At 43.9% G+C, this 16024-nt stretch overlaps 1 protein-coding gene across 1 annotated transcript; it reads right to left on the reverse strand.

Moving 5' to 3' along the window:
• Positions 1 to 920: 920 nt before the first annotated feature.
• AIF1 (allograft inflammatory factor 1) lies at positions 921 to 14634 on the reverse strand. The gene is made up of 6 exons (XM_020811145.3): positions 14299 to 14634; positions 11895 to 11956; positions 9308 to 9374; positions 8022 to 8063; positions 3545 to 3707; positions 921 to 1814 (listed from the first exon to the last, which is right to left on the reverse strand). Exons 1-6 carry the CDS (start codon positions 14309 to 14311, stop codon positions 1727 to 1729), a joined length of 435 nt encoding a protein of 144 aa, XP_020666804.3. The 5' UTR covers positions 14312 to 14634; the 3' UTR covers positions 921 to 1726.
• Between the last annotated feature and the right edge of the window lie 1390 nt (positions 14635 to 16024).

Genomic DNA, 16024 nt, shown 5'->3' on the forward strand with positions numbered 1-16024 from the left:
CCAAACTTGCTGGCATATTGAATGTAGCACCTTAACAGCATCATCTTTTAAAACTTTAAATAGTTCAACTGGAATGCCATCACCTCCTCTGGCCTTATTGTTAGCCAGGCTTTCTAAGGCCCACTTGACTTCACTCTCCAGGATGTCTGGCTCAGGGTCAGCAACTACATTGTCTGGGTTATCCGGGATATCCAAATCTTTCTGATATAATTCCTCTGTGTATTCTTGCCACCTCTTCTTGATGTCTTCTGCTTCTATTAGGTCCCTCCCATTTTTGTCCTTTATCATCTCCATCTTTGCACAAAATGTTCCTCTAATATCTCCAATTTTCCTGAACAGATCTCTGGTTTTTCCTTTTCTGTTATCTTCCTCTATTTCTTTGTATTGTTCATTTAAGAAGGCCCTCTTGTCTCTCCTTGCTATTCTTTGGAAGTCTGCATTGAATTTTCTGTAACTTTCCCTATCTCCCCTGCATTTTGTTTCCCTTCTCCTCTCTGCTATTTCTAAGGCCTCGTTGGACAGCCACTTGGCTTTCTTGCATTTCCTTTTCTTTGGGATGGTTTTTGTTGCTGCCTCCTGTACAACGTTACGAACCTCTATCCAAAGTTCTTCAGGCACTCTGTCCACCAAATCTAGTTCCTTAAATCTGTTCTTTACAAGCCATGATGGGGATGTATAATCTCCAGGCTTCAAAGGAAGGTACCTCTAAATGCCAGATGCAGGGGAGGGGGATCACGAGACAGGGATCTAGTTGTCTCGTGTGCTCCCAGAGGGATCTGGTGGGGCCCCTGTGAGATCCAGGGAGCTGGACCAGATGGACCCCTGGCCTGATCCAGCAGGGCTCGGCTTATGTTCTTATGTTCAATTCTGTCTACTATAAAAAGAGCAAGAGAAAGAAAGAGAGATTCATAGACATTGTATGATTTGCTCCCTTGGAAACCATGCTGGCTTGCTGAAATCACAGCATTTATTCCCACAGAGTGATTGCTTAGTTACATGATAAATGTGAGGTCCTCAAAAATGTGGACTGTACCTCCCGTTGTCCGTCACTATTGCTACCTATGGAAAATGGGAGTTGTAGTCCAACAGACTCTGGAAGGCCACATGTTCTTCATTTCTGTTCTAGACTTTTGACAGGTATTCGTGTGATGCCAATCTCTCATTAGGTGTCTGGATCCCCTTCCCCACCTCCTCTTTGCCTGCATCCAGTCTTGTGGCTCTTCACTGGTTCTGTAAAACTTTCCAAAAACCGTAGAGAAAGATGGTGAGTTTGTGGTTGTGCATATTTTGAGAGTCTTAAGGCAGTGGTCCCCAACCTTGGGCCTCCAGATGTTCGTGGACATCGACTCCCAAAAATCCTGGCCAGCAGAGGTGGTGGTGAAGGCTTCTGGGAGTTGTAGTCCAAGAACATCTGGAGCCCCAAGGTTGGGGACTACTGTCCTAAGGTGTCTCTTGTGAGGAGCCGAAGAACTAAATTAATTGGTTTATATTAAAATCAATTAGGAAATACAGAAACCTTTGGGGTGTCACTCTACATTATTTTACTTTCCTTACAAAAATAATATTTCTTGATATAGTTTAGGGATTTTTCCCCCCTCCCTAAATTCTTGTTCTGCTGTTGGAACTTTCAGAGGTAAGAAACATAGTTCGCATTCTACTAGCTAGAGAATGCTAGGAGTTGTAACCAAGAAAACTAAACTCTTCTTTTCTTTGAACTTGGATGTATTTATGGAAGGTCTGCAATTATTTTCTTTGGAGGGGGGCCAGATGGTTTTTCATCCTTCTCTTTGGCTTTTTCTTCATACATCAGAATTCTGTGAAGAGAAATAATTATGAAAGAATCATTGTAAAATTAATTTGAATTTATAGTAATCCAGGTAGAGAGTACTCAGAAGTGGATTGCTGTTCCCTTCTTCTGGGGTAGCTCGGGATCTGTGCAGCTTGCCCAAGGCTATATAGGCTGGCTGTGTTTTCGGGAAGCACTATGGGGAATTGAACTCGCCACCTTTGGCTCCTCAGCCAGAAACCCAAACCACTGAGCTATCCCACCAATGGGAAGAGAAGTAGTGGTGCCACTTAGGTGCTGTTAGACCATGGAGTTAATTTTAGACCTTGTTTACTAGACCAAGGATGGGGAGCCTCTGGCTGTCTAGACCTTGTTTGATGGCGCCTTCTTTGTCACCCCTGGTTGTCCCGCCTGGGGCTGATGGAGTTGCATGTGGAAGGCTCTCCCTTTCTTCACAGCTTTTCCAGGCTTTGTGAATAAGCATCATTTTGTCACATTATTTTATCTTATATATATTGTTTATTAGTATTTTAAATGTAAGAGAAATAAAAGGAGCATCTTTAGCTATGTATGCATGCACGTGTGTGTGTGTGTACACAGATGCACACACACATGCACACACATACACATATGAAAACAAAAGTTGCTATAATGCTACAGGGACCAGCGTGCTGTGCGGTGGCCCCAGCATGTCTTTCTGCTTTATGTAAGTGCTGGTAGAGGACCTGGTTGTTGCTGCCACCATCCCTTCCTCTTCCCTTGGAGGCCTTTAGGCCTCTTCTTGTGCCACCAGGGCCTGGATTTTGTCCTCCAGTGTTCGTGAACTACAACTCCCAGAAATCCTGGCGAGCATAACTAGTGGTGAAGACTTCTGGAGGTTTTAATCCAAGAACACCTGGGGACCCAAGGTGGGGAACCATTGCTCTAGCCCTTATCTGTGTCACTGTTCACAACACAAGGACACCCCTGCTCGTGGCATTCCATTTTCTTAATCCAGCACAATTTATCTGGCTTAAATCCAGTTGCAAGTTCCCACTAGAGTAGACCTATTGAATCAATATGAGGTATATACAAGTTGACTTACCATGCAACAATTTCAGTGGCTCTGCTCTAGCTGGGACAACCAATTGGACTGAGACCTTAGTTTTCACAGAAATGTAGGATGTTGCCTTACGCTAAGTCAGATCATTGGCTCATCTAACCAATGATCAAGTCTTGACTGGTAGGGTGACTCTGTGCTTTTATTTCTAAGTACAGTGGGACCCTGTATCTGCAGGGGATTGGTTTCAAGCCCCACATATGTTATTGGATAATAGCAAACACTATACATAATGTGGTAAAAGCAATATATATATTGCATGCCTTACCAGAACCTGTCACTAGAGGGGACTAGAGACCATATTTTTTTCAACACCAACAATTCCTAGCACAGTCTCTGGTTCCCTCTAGTGGCCAGTTCTGATCATACATGTGGAATTGATTATTTTCTGGAATTTTTTTCTTTTAATATTTTTAACATTTTCAGATCATGGATAAGTGCAGTCACAGATACTGAGCCAGTGGATATGGGGCTTCTACTGTATGTGACCTCTACTTTCCCCACTCCCCCAGTCTCAGCCTTCTAATGGGTCTCCTTCTAGTTGAGGTGACTCTGCCCTGTTCCCTTTCTGGGCTTGGAAACCCTACCAGGAACACCTCGGCCAGGGCCGGCCCTACAGTTAGGCAGAATGAGATGGAGATGGCCCCTTTAGCACTTACATTTTGAAGATGGCTGATCGCTTGCCCAGCATCATACGAACAAAGTCTCGGTAGGAGATGGTTTCACTCATCCCTCCTGTCACCTCAGTGATCATCTTTTTCAGTTCTAAGTGGGTCTTGGCTGCACCCATCCTTTCCAACATACGCTTCAGGGCCATGATATCTTGGAAGGGGAAGAAAGCAATGCAAAATAACTCTTGACGAATTAAGTTACGTGAGCCTCGGAGAGTATTTAAACAGGAAGGCAAAATAGAGGCAAGTGCCAATAAATTTGTTATCATCTTGCCTAGCGAGGAAAAGGTTGTAATAAAGTTACATAGCAAAGTTATCTGCAACTAATTACTTTTTTAGGTAATAGGCTATAACGTGGTTACAATATAGCAAGAACTGATGAAGTTATCTTTTAACAGGTAAGATTTTGTAACTGCTTTCAGAAATAACATTTGAGGACTATTTGTAGGCCATTTTGAGAGGGATTTTCCAGGTTTTTCTTGCCATCCTCTTACCAATCTTAAGTGGCAAGGCAGTACTGTAGTTTTATTTTCTCTTTTGCATTTTTTGAGGTGCAGTACCAGAATTGGCCACCAGGGAGGCGCTTCCGGTACTGTATTTTTGGGACTTGATGGTAACATGCAACACAACCAATTAGTTTCGCAAATGGGACAAAAAAAATCTGATGGCTTCAACATAACGAGTAACCCACTGAATTCAATTTAAAAAAGATCTTAAGCTTAGTAAGCACAGTATGAAAAAATTACTTTTTTGGGCTACATTCTGCCGCATCTTCAGTCAGTATGTGGATGGAAGTTTTTAATCTTGGAGTCTTTAAAAAAAACTTTTCCAAGGTCTTTATACTCGCTGGAATCCAAGACAGCTGCAGAAAAAGGATGTTTGAGGTTTACATTTCTTAGGCACCTGGTCTCTGAGAATTTTATAATAGGTTTTCTTCTGCTCTGTCAGAGGTTACCCAAATATTTATTCTCAGGCTTTAGTCTCTGCATGATGATCTGAGGTCCCTGAGGTGTATTTTTGTTTTTCAAAATGATTTCCCCTGACAAAACTGGCAGCCCATAAATCTGGCAGGTGCGAGGAAGAGATGTCGTGAAACCTGTAGAAAGCGACCGTCTGCCAAGTTCATTTTGCCCAGAATCATTCTGCTCTGAATAGGGAGAACATTTTATAGCTAAGGTGGTGTGTGTGTGGGGGGGGGGTTGTCAAATTTCAGTTGAGGGAGGACCTCAAGGACGGTTTTCCAACAGCAGGTGGGATTGGGATCCTGAGGCCAAAGTGAAGAAGATTGGGCACACACGGTGGTTGCCTTTTGGGAGAGTTCACCACTAGGAATACAAAGCACAGTTCTATTTGGTGGCAGCCTGCTCAAGAGTGAGTCCTTATATATTCATTTTCAGGCCTGCAAAGCATAGCTCAATTCCATGCATGTATGTCTATTCAGGATTTTTTTTAATTTCACTTTTCCAGTTGTCAGATAAGTGTTGTAGTTTCACAGTTTATCAATTCATTAGTATGTCACTTGCCTTTAAAAAAGAGTCAGGGAAGATAGCAGTGTTAATGAAAGAGGAGGGTGGGTGACTTGTGAGAACTGTAGTGATTTCAGTGTGATGTAGACTCTCGTTCCCCAAATTGCCTGGGATAATAAAACATGCTGAGCGACTGACAACAGGGATTTAACTGCTGTAGGAAGTTTCGAAACAACCCAGATCAACCTGGGACCGCCTCTTCCTGTAGTTGTATCTTAAGCTGTGGAATTTACTGACTGTGTTTCAACTAGAGTGACCTCTCTGGGTTGTTATAAGGATAAAGTGGAGTGGAGGAGAGCTGTGTTTATTACCTTGAACTCATTGGAGGGAAGGAAAGATTGGCGTGTAATGAAGAAAGAGAGAACGAGTGCTGTGTGTCTTTTGCAAATCTGCAGGAATTGGCTCTGATCATCAGTTTCTTATAGCAAAATGCAAGCTTAAACTGAAGAAAATAGGGAAAACCACTGGGCCAGTCAGGTACAATCTAAACCAAATTCCTTATGAATACACAGTGGAAGTGAAGAACAGATTTAAGGAACTAGATTTGATGGACAGAGTGCCTGAAGAACTTTGGATAGAGGTTCGTAATATTGTACAGGAGACAGCAACAAAAGCCATCCCAAAGATAAATGGAAATGCAAGAAAGCAAAGTGGCTGTCCAACAAGGCCTTAGAAATAGCAGAGAGGAGAAGGGAAACAAAATGCAAGGGAGAAAGGGAAAGTTACAGAAAATTGAATGTAAACTTCCAAAGAATAGCAAGGAGAGACAAGAGGGCCTTCTTAAATGAAGAGTGCAAAGAAACAGAGGATAATAACAGAAAAGGAAAAACCAGAGATCTTTTCAGGAAAATTGGAGACATTAGAGGAACATTTTGCACAAAGATGGACATGATAAAGGACAAAAATGGGAGAGACCTAACAGAAGCAGAAGACATCAAGAAGAGGTGGCAAGAATACACAGAGGAATTATATCAGAAAGATTTGGATATCCCGGACAACTCAGACAATGTAGTTGCTGACCTTGAGCCAGACATCCTGGAGAGTGAAGTCAAGTGGGCCTTAGAAAGCATGGCTAACAACAAGGCCAGTGGACGTGATGGCATTCCAATTGAACTATTTAAAATCTTAAAAGATGACACTGTTAAGGTGCTATACCTAATGTGCCAGCAAGTTTGGAAAACTCAGCAGTGGCCAGAGGATTGGAAAATATCAGTCTACATTGTTGGGTTCAGGCAATGAGCAGGCTGATGGGCTTTGTGGTGATCACCAGATAATGGATAGCAAAGAGTCTCTTAGCAATAGATTAAAGAAGTCAGCCACACACACAGATGGATGTCTGCCAGCAGTGCTCCTGGTGGGCGACTCAGCAAGGAAGCAGAATGAGAAGTCGTCTGGCTTCTTCTGGCTCTCTCTCTGTCCGTCTCTCTCTCTGCCCCGCCCCCAGGAGACTGCTCTTTTATTAACATTACAAGGTCACAGGTAGTGACAGCATTACAGATAGTAGACAGGGCTCAGATAAGACAATGGTTACATCATGTTACTAGGATTGGTCTGGGGGAATCAAGCCCTCTGATTGGCCTAAGGAAAGGCCTCTATGGCAAGCTCGCTATGATAATGAGAAAGAGGAAGAATGGTGGCAGCTCCTCCCCTCAGAAGCAGCCACAGGATGCTAGGAGAGTTTTCTCTACACTACAACACCCATGTGGCTTAGTAACCTTGGGAATGGCACCCCCACACTACATCCCAATCCCAAAGAAGGGCAGTGCCAAAGAATGCTCCAACTACGGTACAATTGCACTCATTTCACACTGTGTGGACCACAGCAAACTATGGCAAGTCCTAAAAGAAATGGGAGTGCCTGACCACCTTATCCATCTCCTGAGAAACCTATACGTTGGGCAGGAAGCAACAGTTAGAACTGGATATGGAACAACTGATTGGTTCAAAATTGGGAAAGGAGTATGACAAGGCTGTATATTGTCACCCTGCTTATTCAACTTATATGCAGAATACATCATGCGGAAGGCAGGACTGGATGAATCCCAAGCCGGAATTAAGATTGCCGGAAGAAATATCAACAACCTCCGATATGCAGATGATACCACTCTGATGGCAGAAAGTGAGGAGGAATTAAAGAACCTTGTAATGAGGGTGAAAGAGGAGAGTGGAAAAAATGGTCTGAAACTGAACATCAAAAAAAACTAAGATCATGGCCACTGGTCCCATCACCTCCTGGGAAATAGAAGGGGAAGAAATTGAGGCAGTGACAGATTTTACCTTCTTGGGCTCCATGATCACTGCAGATGGTGACAGCAGCCACGAAATAAAAGACACCTGCTTCTTGGGAGGAAAGTGATGACAAATCTAGACAGCATCATAAAAAACAGAGACATCACCTTGCCGACACAGGTCAGCATAGTCAAAGCTATGGTCTTTCCAGTAGTGTTGTATGGAAGTGAGAGCTGGACCATAAAGAAGGCTGACTGCCAAAGAATTGATGCTTTTGCATTGTGGTGCTGGAGGAGACTCTTGAGAGTCCCCTGGACTGCAAGGAGAACAAACCTATCAATTCTGAAGGAAATCAACCCCGAGTGCTCACTGGAAGGACAGCTCCTGAAGCTGAGGCCCCAGTACTTTGGCCATCTCATGAGAAGAGAAGACTCCCTGGAAAAGACCCTGATGTTGGGAAAGTGTGAATGCAAGAGGAGAAGGGGATGACAGAGGATGAGATGGTTGAACAGTGTCATCGAAGCAACCAAACTCTGGGAGGCAGTGGAAGACAGGAGGGCCTGGCATGTTCTAGTCTGTGGTGTCACGAAGAGTCGGACACAACTGAATGACTAAACAATAACAACAACAAGAATTATAGAGCGAGGTTGGCTATGGCATAGAGAGATCCTGCATATACATGTATGAACACAACACACCAAGAAACTCACCTATATCACCTTGTGCATTGAGGTCGAATTCCATGTATTTCTCTACAAAAAAGAACCGAGAAAGGTAAGGGCAAGATCACAGTCATTGGCCTGCTAGGTCGGGCATAAAATTTGCCTTGGGGGTGGGTAACTCTTCAGCACCCATGAGCCTCAACTGGAACAGGAGGTACTAAGGGAATGGTTCCCAGGTTTGGGTTTCTAGATGTTCTTGGATCAAAACTCCCAGAAGCCTTCATCAGGAGCTGTGCTGGCTACGATTTCTGGGAGTTGAAGTCCAAGAAGGTTGGGAACCATTGTGCTAAGGGTTTGTGAAGTTGAAATGCAACTGCATCTGAAAGGCTAAAAGCTGGTCCATCCCACGCATCATCTCCCTAGTCCAGTATCATATCTAGAGCTTAGAATTTTTTTTAAAAAAATTTGAACTATACAAGTTCTCGTAGTTCCAGAATTGCCCAGCCATTGTTTCAAAGGGGATTGTTGACCTTTCTCAGAAATATCAATGGGCTTTATATGTTGCACACCAAGTTGTGGAACTCAGTGTGCAACAGATAAAGTCTACAGAGATGCCTTAACTTACAGCAATTTATACTGAAGAGTTACACAGTTTGAGTAACTGTGCAACAGGATTTCAGCCACTGTCTCATTAAGTCAGTTCCTGATTCTCAGTGGGAAACTATTTGAAAACATCCTCAGGAATGGTACACAGAGGTGCCCGTAGAGAAATCACATGGAATTGGGCACCAACAGAATCCACTCTAGTGTTAGGCAGAACGTGGCAGCTGTTTCAAGCAAGAGATTTGCACCATTGTGAGAGGGTGGCATGTGGTTACTTTCTCTGCTTTTATTGTATTTGTACTAGGGGTAGATAGCGCTGCTCAGATTTTCTGCCTCCTGTGCTGAAAGAACTAGTGTGATTTAATGGATAGAGCATTGGACGGAGACTTGGGGCAGGGCTGGGTTCAAATCCCTGTTCTCCTATGCAAAGTCACTGGAGGGGGATGTGTAGTAATGGTAAATTACTCTTCAAACTTCTCACATGCCTCAAAAACCCTGCTTGGCTTGCCGTAATTCTGGAGTGCGTTGACAGAACATAACAACATCACAAATGCCTAAATAATGTGGCCAAGTTTTGTTATCAGCACTATTTGATGCTGAAGCTCAGGCAGTGAGATGTCTTGGGATGGCATCTGGTCACCTGCGTGTCCACCCCTCGGCATGTTGGTCCAGTCCAGTCTCTCTCATCCCACCCCTCCCATTTTCCAAAGCCTTCCAGTGAAAATGCTTACTCTTAAATATTTCTAATTTTCCAGCTAGCTCTTCGTCGGTGCTGTATTTTGGGTCATCCAAGAATTCCTGCAGAAAGAAGAGTGAGGGGAAGTGGTTAGGAAAGGAATCGCTCGTAGGCTGCCATGAACAGGACTGTTGTCCACGGTCAGTTACAACATTAAAAGGGATAATGTAGAAGTAGCAATTCTGTTACCTGGAAGGAAGTCCGACTTAAACTCATGGAGTTTCTCTTAGAATGCAGCCCTATAGATGGCTGTCTTCATAGCCATATACAGTGGGGTCTTGACTTGAGAACTTAATCCGTATTGGAAGGCAGTTCTCAAGTCAAAAAGTTCTCAGGTCAAATCTGCATTTCCCATAGGAATGCATTGAAAACCATTTGATCCGTATCTGCTCTTTTCTGTCCATAGAAATTAATGGGAAGCTGCTACTCCTCCTTCAACCACTAGAGGGGGATATTTTGTTTCTTTTTTTTTCCTAGGTCAAGAAAGGTTCAGGGAAGGCAGGGAAAATACAGTCCAGGCAGTACAGTGGACCCTTGACTTACAGAATTACCGTAATCTGTATTGGAACGGTGGCTGCAGGTCAAAAAGTCTGTAGGTCAAGTCTCCATTGAGCTACAGTGCATTGAAAACTGATTAATCCCGTAACAGGCCGTTTTTGTTCCATTTTGGGTTTTTTCTGGTCTGTAAGTCAAATCTCAGTCTGCAAGTCAAATCTAAATTTTGCGGCCAGAGAAGTCTGTAACTCAAAAAGTCTGTAAGTCAAGCCGTCTGTAAGTCAAGGGTCCACTGTATAGGGCTGCATTCTAAGAGAATTGCAGTAGCCAAAGCTTGGAAAGATATTTCGCAGAGGCTAAAATTCCCACCACTGGCCATGCCAGCTGGGGCATTTTAGGACTGGTGGTCCAAAAGAAGTAACTTTTACCACCATTTCTGGCTGGACCTGGTTTAATCCAATCACCACTGATTTTTGGTGGAGACAGAATAATTCCAGCCTGCAATCTGTTGTCATGTCCTTTTAAATTTATTTTATCTGATCCTTGAAAAACAAAATTATGCTGTCATTGTTGGTTTACGCTGCAGTTCTAGACACATATACTGTGAAGCCTTGGAGTTGCAGCCCTAAATATACTTGAATAAGTGATATGCCATCAAGTCAAAACTGAGAAAGCTGGCCATGCTGCCAAGGTCTTCTGCATATAGACCGCTCCTTTGTGACTTTGCCATGAGGTTTTAAAATGGGAGGGTTTATATTTTTGTCAAGTATTTGAATAATTTACTGTTTTTAGCCTTTAAAATTGTGTTTTTAACTATGTAAGCCAGCCTGGGTCCTCTTTAAAGGAAAAAGGTGGGATAAAAATATTTTAGATCAATCAATAAAATGTTTTACTCTTCCCTTCTTCTGGGTGGTGCTCCGGGACAGTGGTTCCCAAACTTTGGGTAACCCAGGTGTTCTTGGACTGCAATTCCCAGAAACCCCGGCCAGCACAGCTGGTGGTGAAAGCTTCTGGGAACTGCAGTTGAAGAACATCAGGATTACCCAAGGGAGAGAACCACTGCTTTGGGAGCACATAGCTTGTCAAGGCTGCATGGGTGGTAGGGCACATCGCTACCTCTTCCTAGTTTGGGAAGGAGCCATGAATCATCACCAGAGATGGGGATATTCGTATACGAATATCCCCAATGCAACTGGACCTAATGAGGGTCTGGCCCCTGGAACCATACTGCCCACTCACACGTCTTGCCGAGATGCCAGTCCCACTCGTCCTGCCACTCCAGGCAGAGGGCGGGAGGTCAAGTTTCCCTGCATGGCTGCTGAATGGCCAGCTGAGCGGGAAGAGAGTGGAGGAGAAGGCACCATTGGCAGGATGAGCGGGACCGGCGCTGCAGGAAGAAACATGAGTGGACAGTCCAGTCCTGGGGGCTGGACCCTTTGTAGGTCCAGCTGCTTCGGGGATATTTGTATTTATATACGAATATCCCCATCTATAATCATCACCCTCTAAATATGATTCTGTAGCCAACTGTGTATCCACCTGACAGTTGTTATATCCAGCGCAACCTAGTTAACTTGCTAATTAGAATATTATGGGGCACTTTTGTCAAAAGCTTTGCTGAAGTCAAGATATACTATGTCTACAGCATTCCCTCCGTCTATCAGGGAGGTTACCTGATCAAAAAATGAGATCAGATTAGTCCGGCAGGATTTGTTCTTCACAAATCCGTGTTGGCTTCTAGTTATTTCTGCTTTGTTTTCTAGATGTTTGCATAGTGAACACTTTATAATCTGTCCCAGAATTTCTCCTGGGATTGATATCGGGCTGACTGGAATGTAGTTCCCAGCTGTCTCCTTTTTGCCCTTTTTGTAGATAGGGACAACGTTAGCCCTCCTCCAGTCATCTGGCACCTCACCCATATCTTATGATTTAATGCTTTATTCTTATGTCTTTCCTTTAGGGTGGATGGAGAGCGGGGTACTTATGTGAGATGTTTGTGTCTTATGTGGCAAAATAACATGGCTGGCCTTGGTTACAATAGATACACCTGGTAGAAGAACCGCAAAATGTCTAGGGCCATCCTTTACCTTATTAAGGGAGTCCAGAAATTCTTCTTGTTGGGCTTTCAGCACTCCAAACGCCTTTCCTCCTAGTAGACAAAGAAAAGGTTAAGGAGCACCCATTGCAATAACCACAACTTCCTCCACCTTCACCTCTGTTAATGCCTTCTTCTGGAGGCTCCCAATTCCTGTGCTTCCTCCTTGAAATGCTGTCTCCTGATTTTTTTTGGGGGGGGGGAGGGAATATATAGCTGTCAAATACATATAGTGACCTTTTTGCTTTTAGGTCACTTCTGGATCACTTAGCTAAGCAGGAGGAACTTAACCAAATTTCCTGACGCTGCGTTTTTTCTGCCCAGCCCCCAATCCTTGGGGGAAAAGAGGAAATGAGGCAAGGCCAAAAGCAACAACTGGAATGAGACACCATGGCAGGTGTGTGTGTGTGGGAGTTTTTAAATGATATGGAGGGAGGAGGTTGGGTTGACCCCCCCCCCCAAAATAAGTAATGGATCACCAGAAAAAAGGGTGTACTCAGGACAAAGTTTGTATTAAAATCTGCACATGCTGATTTATGTGGACGTAGAGGAAACGACCTGCTGTCATTTAAGTAGAAAGAGAATGCATCTCATTAATAGCAACCAGGTCGGCCTTGGCTGAGGCGGCTTCTGTCCAGATGTTGCTATGTGTTCATGGGCATCTTTATGGCCCCCTGTAATCAAGATCCTTGTGATGTAGTGGGAAGAGAACCACACTAGGCCTCAGGAGATTTGGGTTCAAATTGTTGCTTGACTATGGAAACTCACTGATGGTATTGCGGCGCGGGTAAACCCACTCCTTTATTGAATGTTTATTTATTGAATGTATTTACCACACATCTAGTGGCATGCTACTACTCTGAGTGGTTTACATAGATAAAAACATATTAACACACCACCCTCTCACCCATCAAACATGAGATCAGAACAATAACCACGAAGCACAGGGGAGAGACAACAGTCGAAGCAACAACAAGAATAATACAGTCACGGCAGGCTGTCATGAGGGAAGAATATCCCAGAAATCTTCTTTGAATGAGTATGTTCTTATCGATTTACAAAATGCTTCGTGGGAAGCCCGGTACATCCCCCCTGGGCAGGGCTTTCCATAAAGTAGCAGCTTGAATATCTCATAAATCTTGATTAGGGTCACCTTAACTCTGAAGTGACACAATGGCACACAAGAACTGTCCAAAGCATCTGGAAGGTTATGTGTTGCATCTCTCTGATCCTCATAATAAGTCAGAGAGGAAAGCTGTATCTCTCCTCAGAAATTCAGACTTTACTCTTTGTGCCGAGAATTTTTTTTAAAGACAGATGCAAAAAAGACAATATGCATCTTTCTGAATACAGACAATCTTTAGCCCAGTTATTTTCAGCCCCCTTTTGGACGAGGCAGCCACGTAACAGGCTGTGATGTTCTCTGGCCCCCAGACCCTGTTTTTGTGGCAATGCCAATCATCCCACACCATTTGTCTTGAATAAGGGGGCTTGGTAGAAATTTGCTGAACAAGCAACCAAACAACAACAAAATGAACGCTGACCAGGAGATATGAAGACTGGAGCATCAGGGCCAGAGGTAAAAAGTTAAATTGAAAGCTGCCAACTCTTTAATTCTCACTATGCTTCGGTGGTGGACCTTAGCAGACATGGAAGTTTTAAAGCTGCCAACTCTTTAATTCTCACTATGCTTCGGTGGTGGACCTTAGCAGACATGGAAGTTTTATTGCTGCTCCTTGAGAAGCTTTACAGACTGATTTCCATGCAAAGCACATAAGCATTAGCCTTCCAAATTTTTGCTAATGTCATGGGTTTTAGGAGGGCTCAGCTGGCACGTTTGTCTAGATATTTTCCTGTCACACACTTGGTTCTCTGGGTCTTCTGTTAGGATGCTTCTTATATGGTGATTCTCGACCTTTGGGTCTCCAGATGTTCTTGGCCTAAAACTCCCAGAAGCCTTCACACCTCGCTGTGTTGGCCAGGATTTCTAGGAGTTGTAGTCCAAGAACATCTGGGGACCCAAGGTTGGGAACCATTGTTCTAAATGTATCCTTGTTCATTGTTGCCGCACCTTATGTGCCTCTGTGTTGCTGTGCGTCTCTCTGCTCATTTACGGCCACTGCTTTTCATTTCCCAAACTCAGCTTCTTTCTACATCAATCCCAGAGCTGTGAAAAAGCTGTTCTTTTGGATCACAACTCCCAAAGCATCCAAAAATCATGGCCAGCGGGTAGCGGATGCTGGGAGTAGTCATCATAAAATTAAGTAAAATTACATTTTCACTTTTGGACCTCTAATTTCCTTCCTGCAACAGCTTCCTGAGCAAAGATACTCTCCTAATGCCCTTTCCTAGCTCCGTGTTTCCTATTCCCGAGACAGCTTCTCTAGTGAAGGTACCTTGTGGGTTCATTGCTTTCTCTCTCAGTCTTCCCTTCGGATGGCTCCGTGGTCCTGAGGCACCGTCTTTGCTCCGTTTGGTCCTGCTCCAGAGACCGCTCTTCCTCTAAAGTATTCGCCTCTACTGTACGTACATATATCTAATAGAAATAAGTATGGGGTGGCAACTTCCCCTTTTGCTCTGAGAAACTGCTCTCTTTTTTGTTAACACTTGCACACTATACGACGGGAAGGAGGCTACAGTTTCGAAAAGCCTGGTGGAGGGGATTGTGTGTACGTATGAGAGAGGAAGTTGCAGCTTCTCTTCTGCAGGGAGCAAAATGAATGCTCTGTGCAAAAAATGGGGCCGAGTCTTGCCTGAGGAGCAATCCTGCAGTATATCTCTTATTCTTAATGTTTTGGATTTCTCTCCTGCTTTGGTCCCAAACCGGGACCTTCTTTGGATTTTATTGTGAGCACAGTGAGATCCAAAGAAGGTGTAAGACATCATAATTTTGAAAAAATTATAGCATTAAAAGCTGGCTGGATAGCTCAGTGGTTTAGGTCTCTGGCTGTGGAGCCGGAGGTTGGGAGTTCAGTTCCCCACTTTTGTAAATACAGCCAGCCTGTGCGGCCTTGGGCAAGCTGTACAATCCCAGGGCGCCCACAGAAGAAGGGAATAATAAACCACCTTTGAGTACTCACTACCTAGGAAACTTTGAAAAAGGGTCACTGTAAATCAGAATTGACTCAACGGCACAAGATGATGATGAACATTGCATAATATTAAAACACAACTGAATTTGAACTGTGCTTTGAAGAGATTAATAAACAAAATACACCGCCCACCTGCTCTGTTTAAAGCCCCTTGGCACCTAAGTCAGTTGCAAAAGTTTGTGCGGAAGATAAAAGATGTGTTGCCTGACAGTGGAAGGAGATACTGAGGGAGGCCCACCTAACTCCTATCAGACGGGAACTCCAACCCTGTGAGCAGATACTGAGAAGGCCCTATTTTGCCTTGCCCTCAAACGTGAAGATAACTGGGACTAAGAAAAGGCCTCTCTCTAGATTTCAAAGCCTAGCGAGGTTTGTTTGGGAGAATATGGTCCCTCAGGTAGTCAGGACTTGGAATTGTACACAGAAATAGCCTGGTAGCCAGTGGAGCTACTATTAACAACAAAGCTGTGTGTTTCTCCATAACTAACTCTGTCAATATTTGGCCACAACCTTTTGGAACCACTGAGGTTCCCAAACACTCTCCAAAGGAAGCACCACACACATGAAATGTAACTAAGCCATGTGTCCCTGTCACTGGGTAAGGCAACTTCCAGGAAGAAGCAAAACCGGCACTTGTGTGAAGGCACTATTGCCCATTCCAGAAATCTAGTAATCTATGCACAGGACTGAATCTAGGTGTATAGCCGACTATTGAATCCGTATTTTGAGGGGAGTGTAATCCCATTCAGTACCGGTAGAATGCTTACAGTGGGGTCTTGACTTGAGAACTTAATCCGTATTGGAAGGCGGTTCTCAAGTCAAAAAGTTCTCAGGTCAAATCTGCATTTCCCATAGAAATGCATTGAAAACCATTTGATCCGTATCTGCTCTTTTCCGTCCATAGAAACTAATGGGAAGCTGCTATTCTGCCTTCGACCACTAGAGGGGGATATTTTGTTTCTTTTTTTCTTAGGTCAAGAAAGGTTCAGGGAAGGCAGGGAAAATACAGTCCAGGCAGGACAGTACCAGG

The sequence above is a fragment of the Pogona vitticeps genome, chromosome 2 (assembly GCF_051106095.1).
Source record: "Pogona vitticeps strain Pit_001003342236 chromosome 2, PviZW2.1, whole genome shotgun sequence".
Lineage (NCBI taxonomy): Eukaryota > Metazoa > Chordata > Lepidosauria > Squamata > Agamidae > Pogona > Pogona vitticeps.

What these genes read in the sequence shown, in the direction of transcription:
- AIF1 (XM_020811145.3), bottom strand. An exon ending in TTCTGGACTCCCTTAATAAG is followed by an intron (nt 9,375 to 11,894) that starts GTAAAGGATGGC and finishes TTCTTTCTGCAG; the next exon opens with GAATTCTTGGATGACCCAAA. An exon ending in CAATGCACAAGGTGATATAG is followed by an intron (nt 3,708 to 8,021) that starts GTGAGTTTCTTG and finishes TCCCCTTCCAAG; the next exon opens with ATATCATGGCCCTGAAGCGT.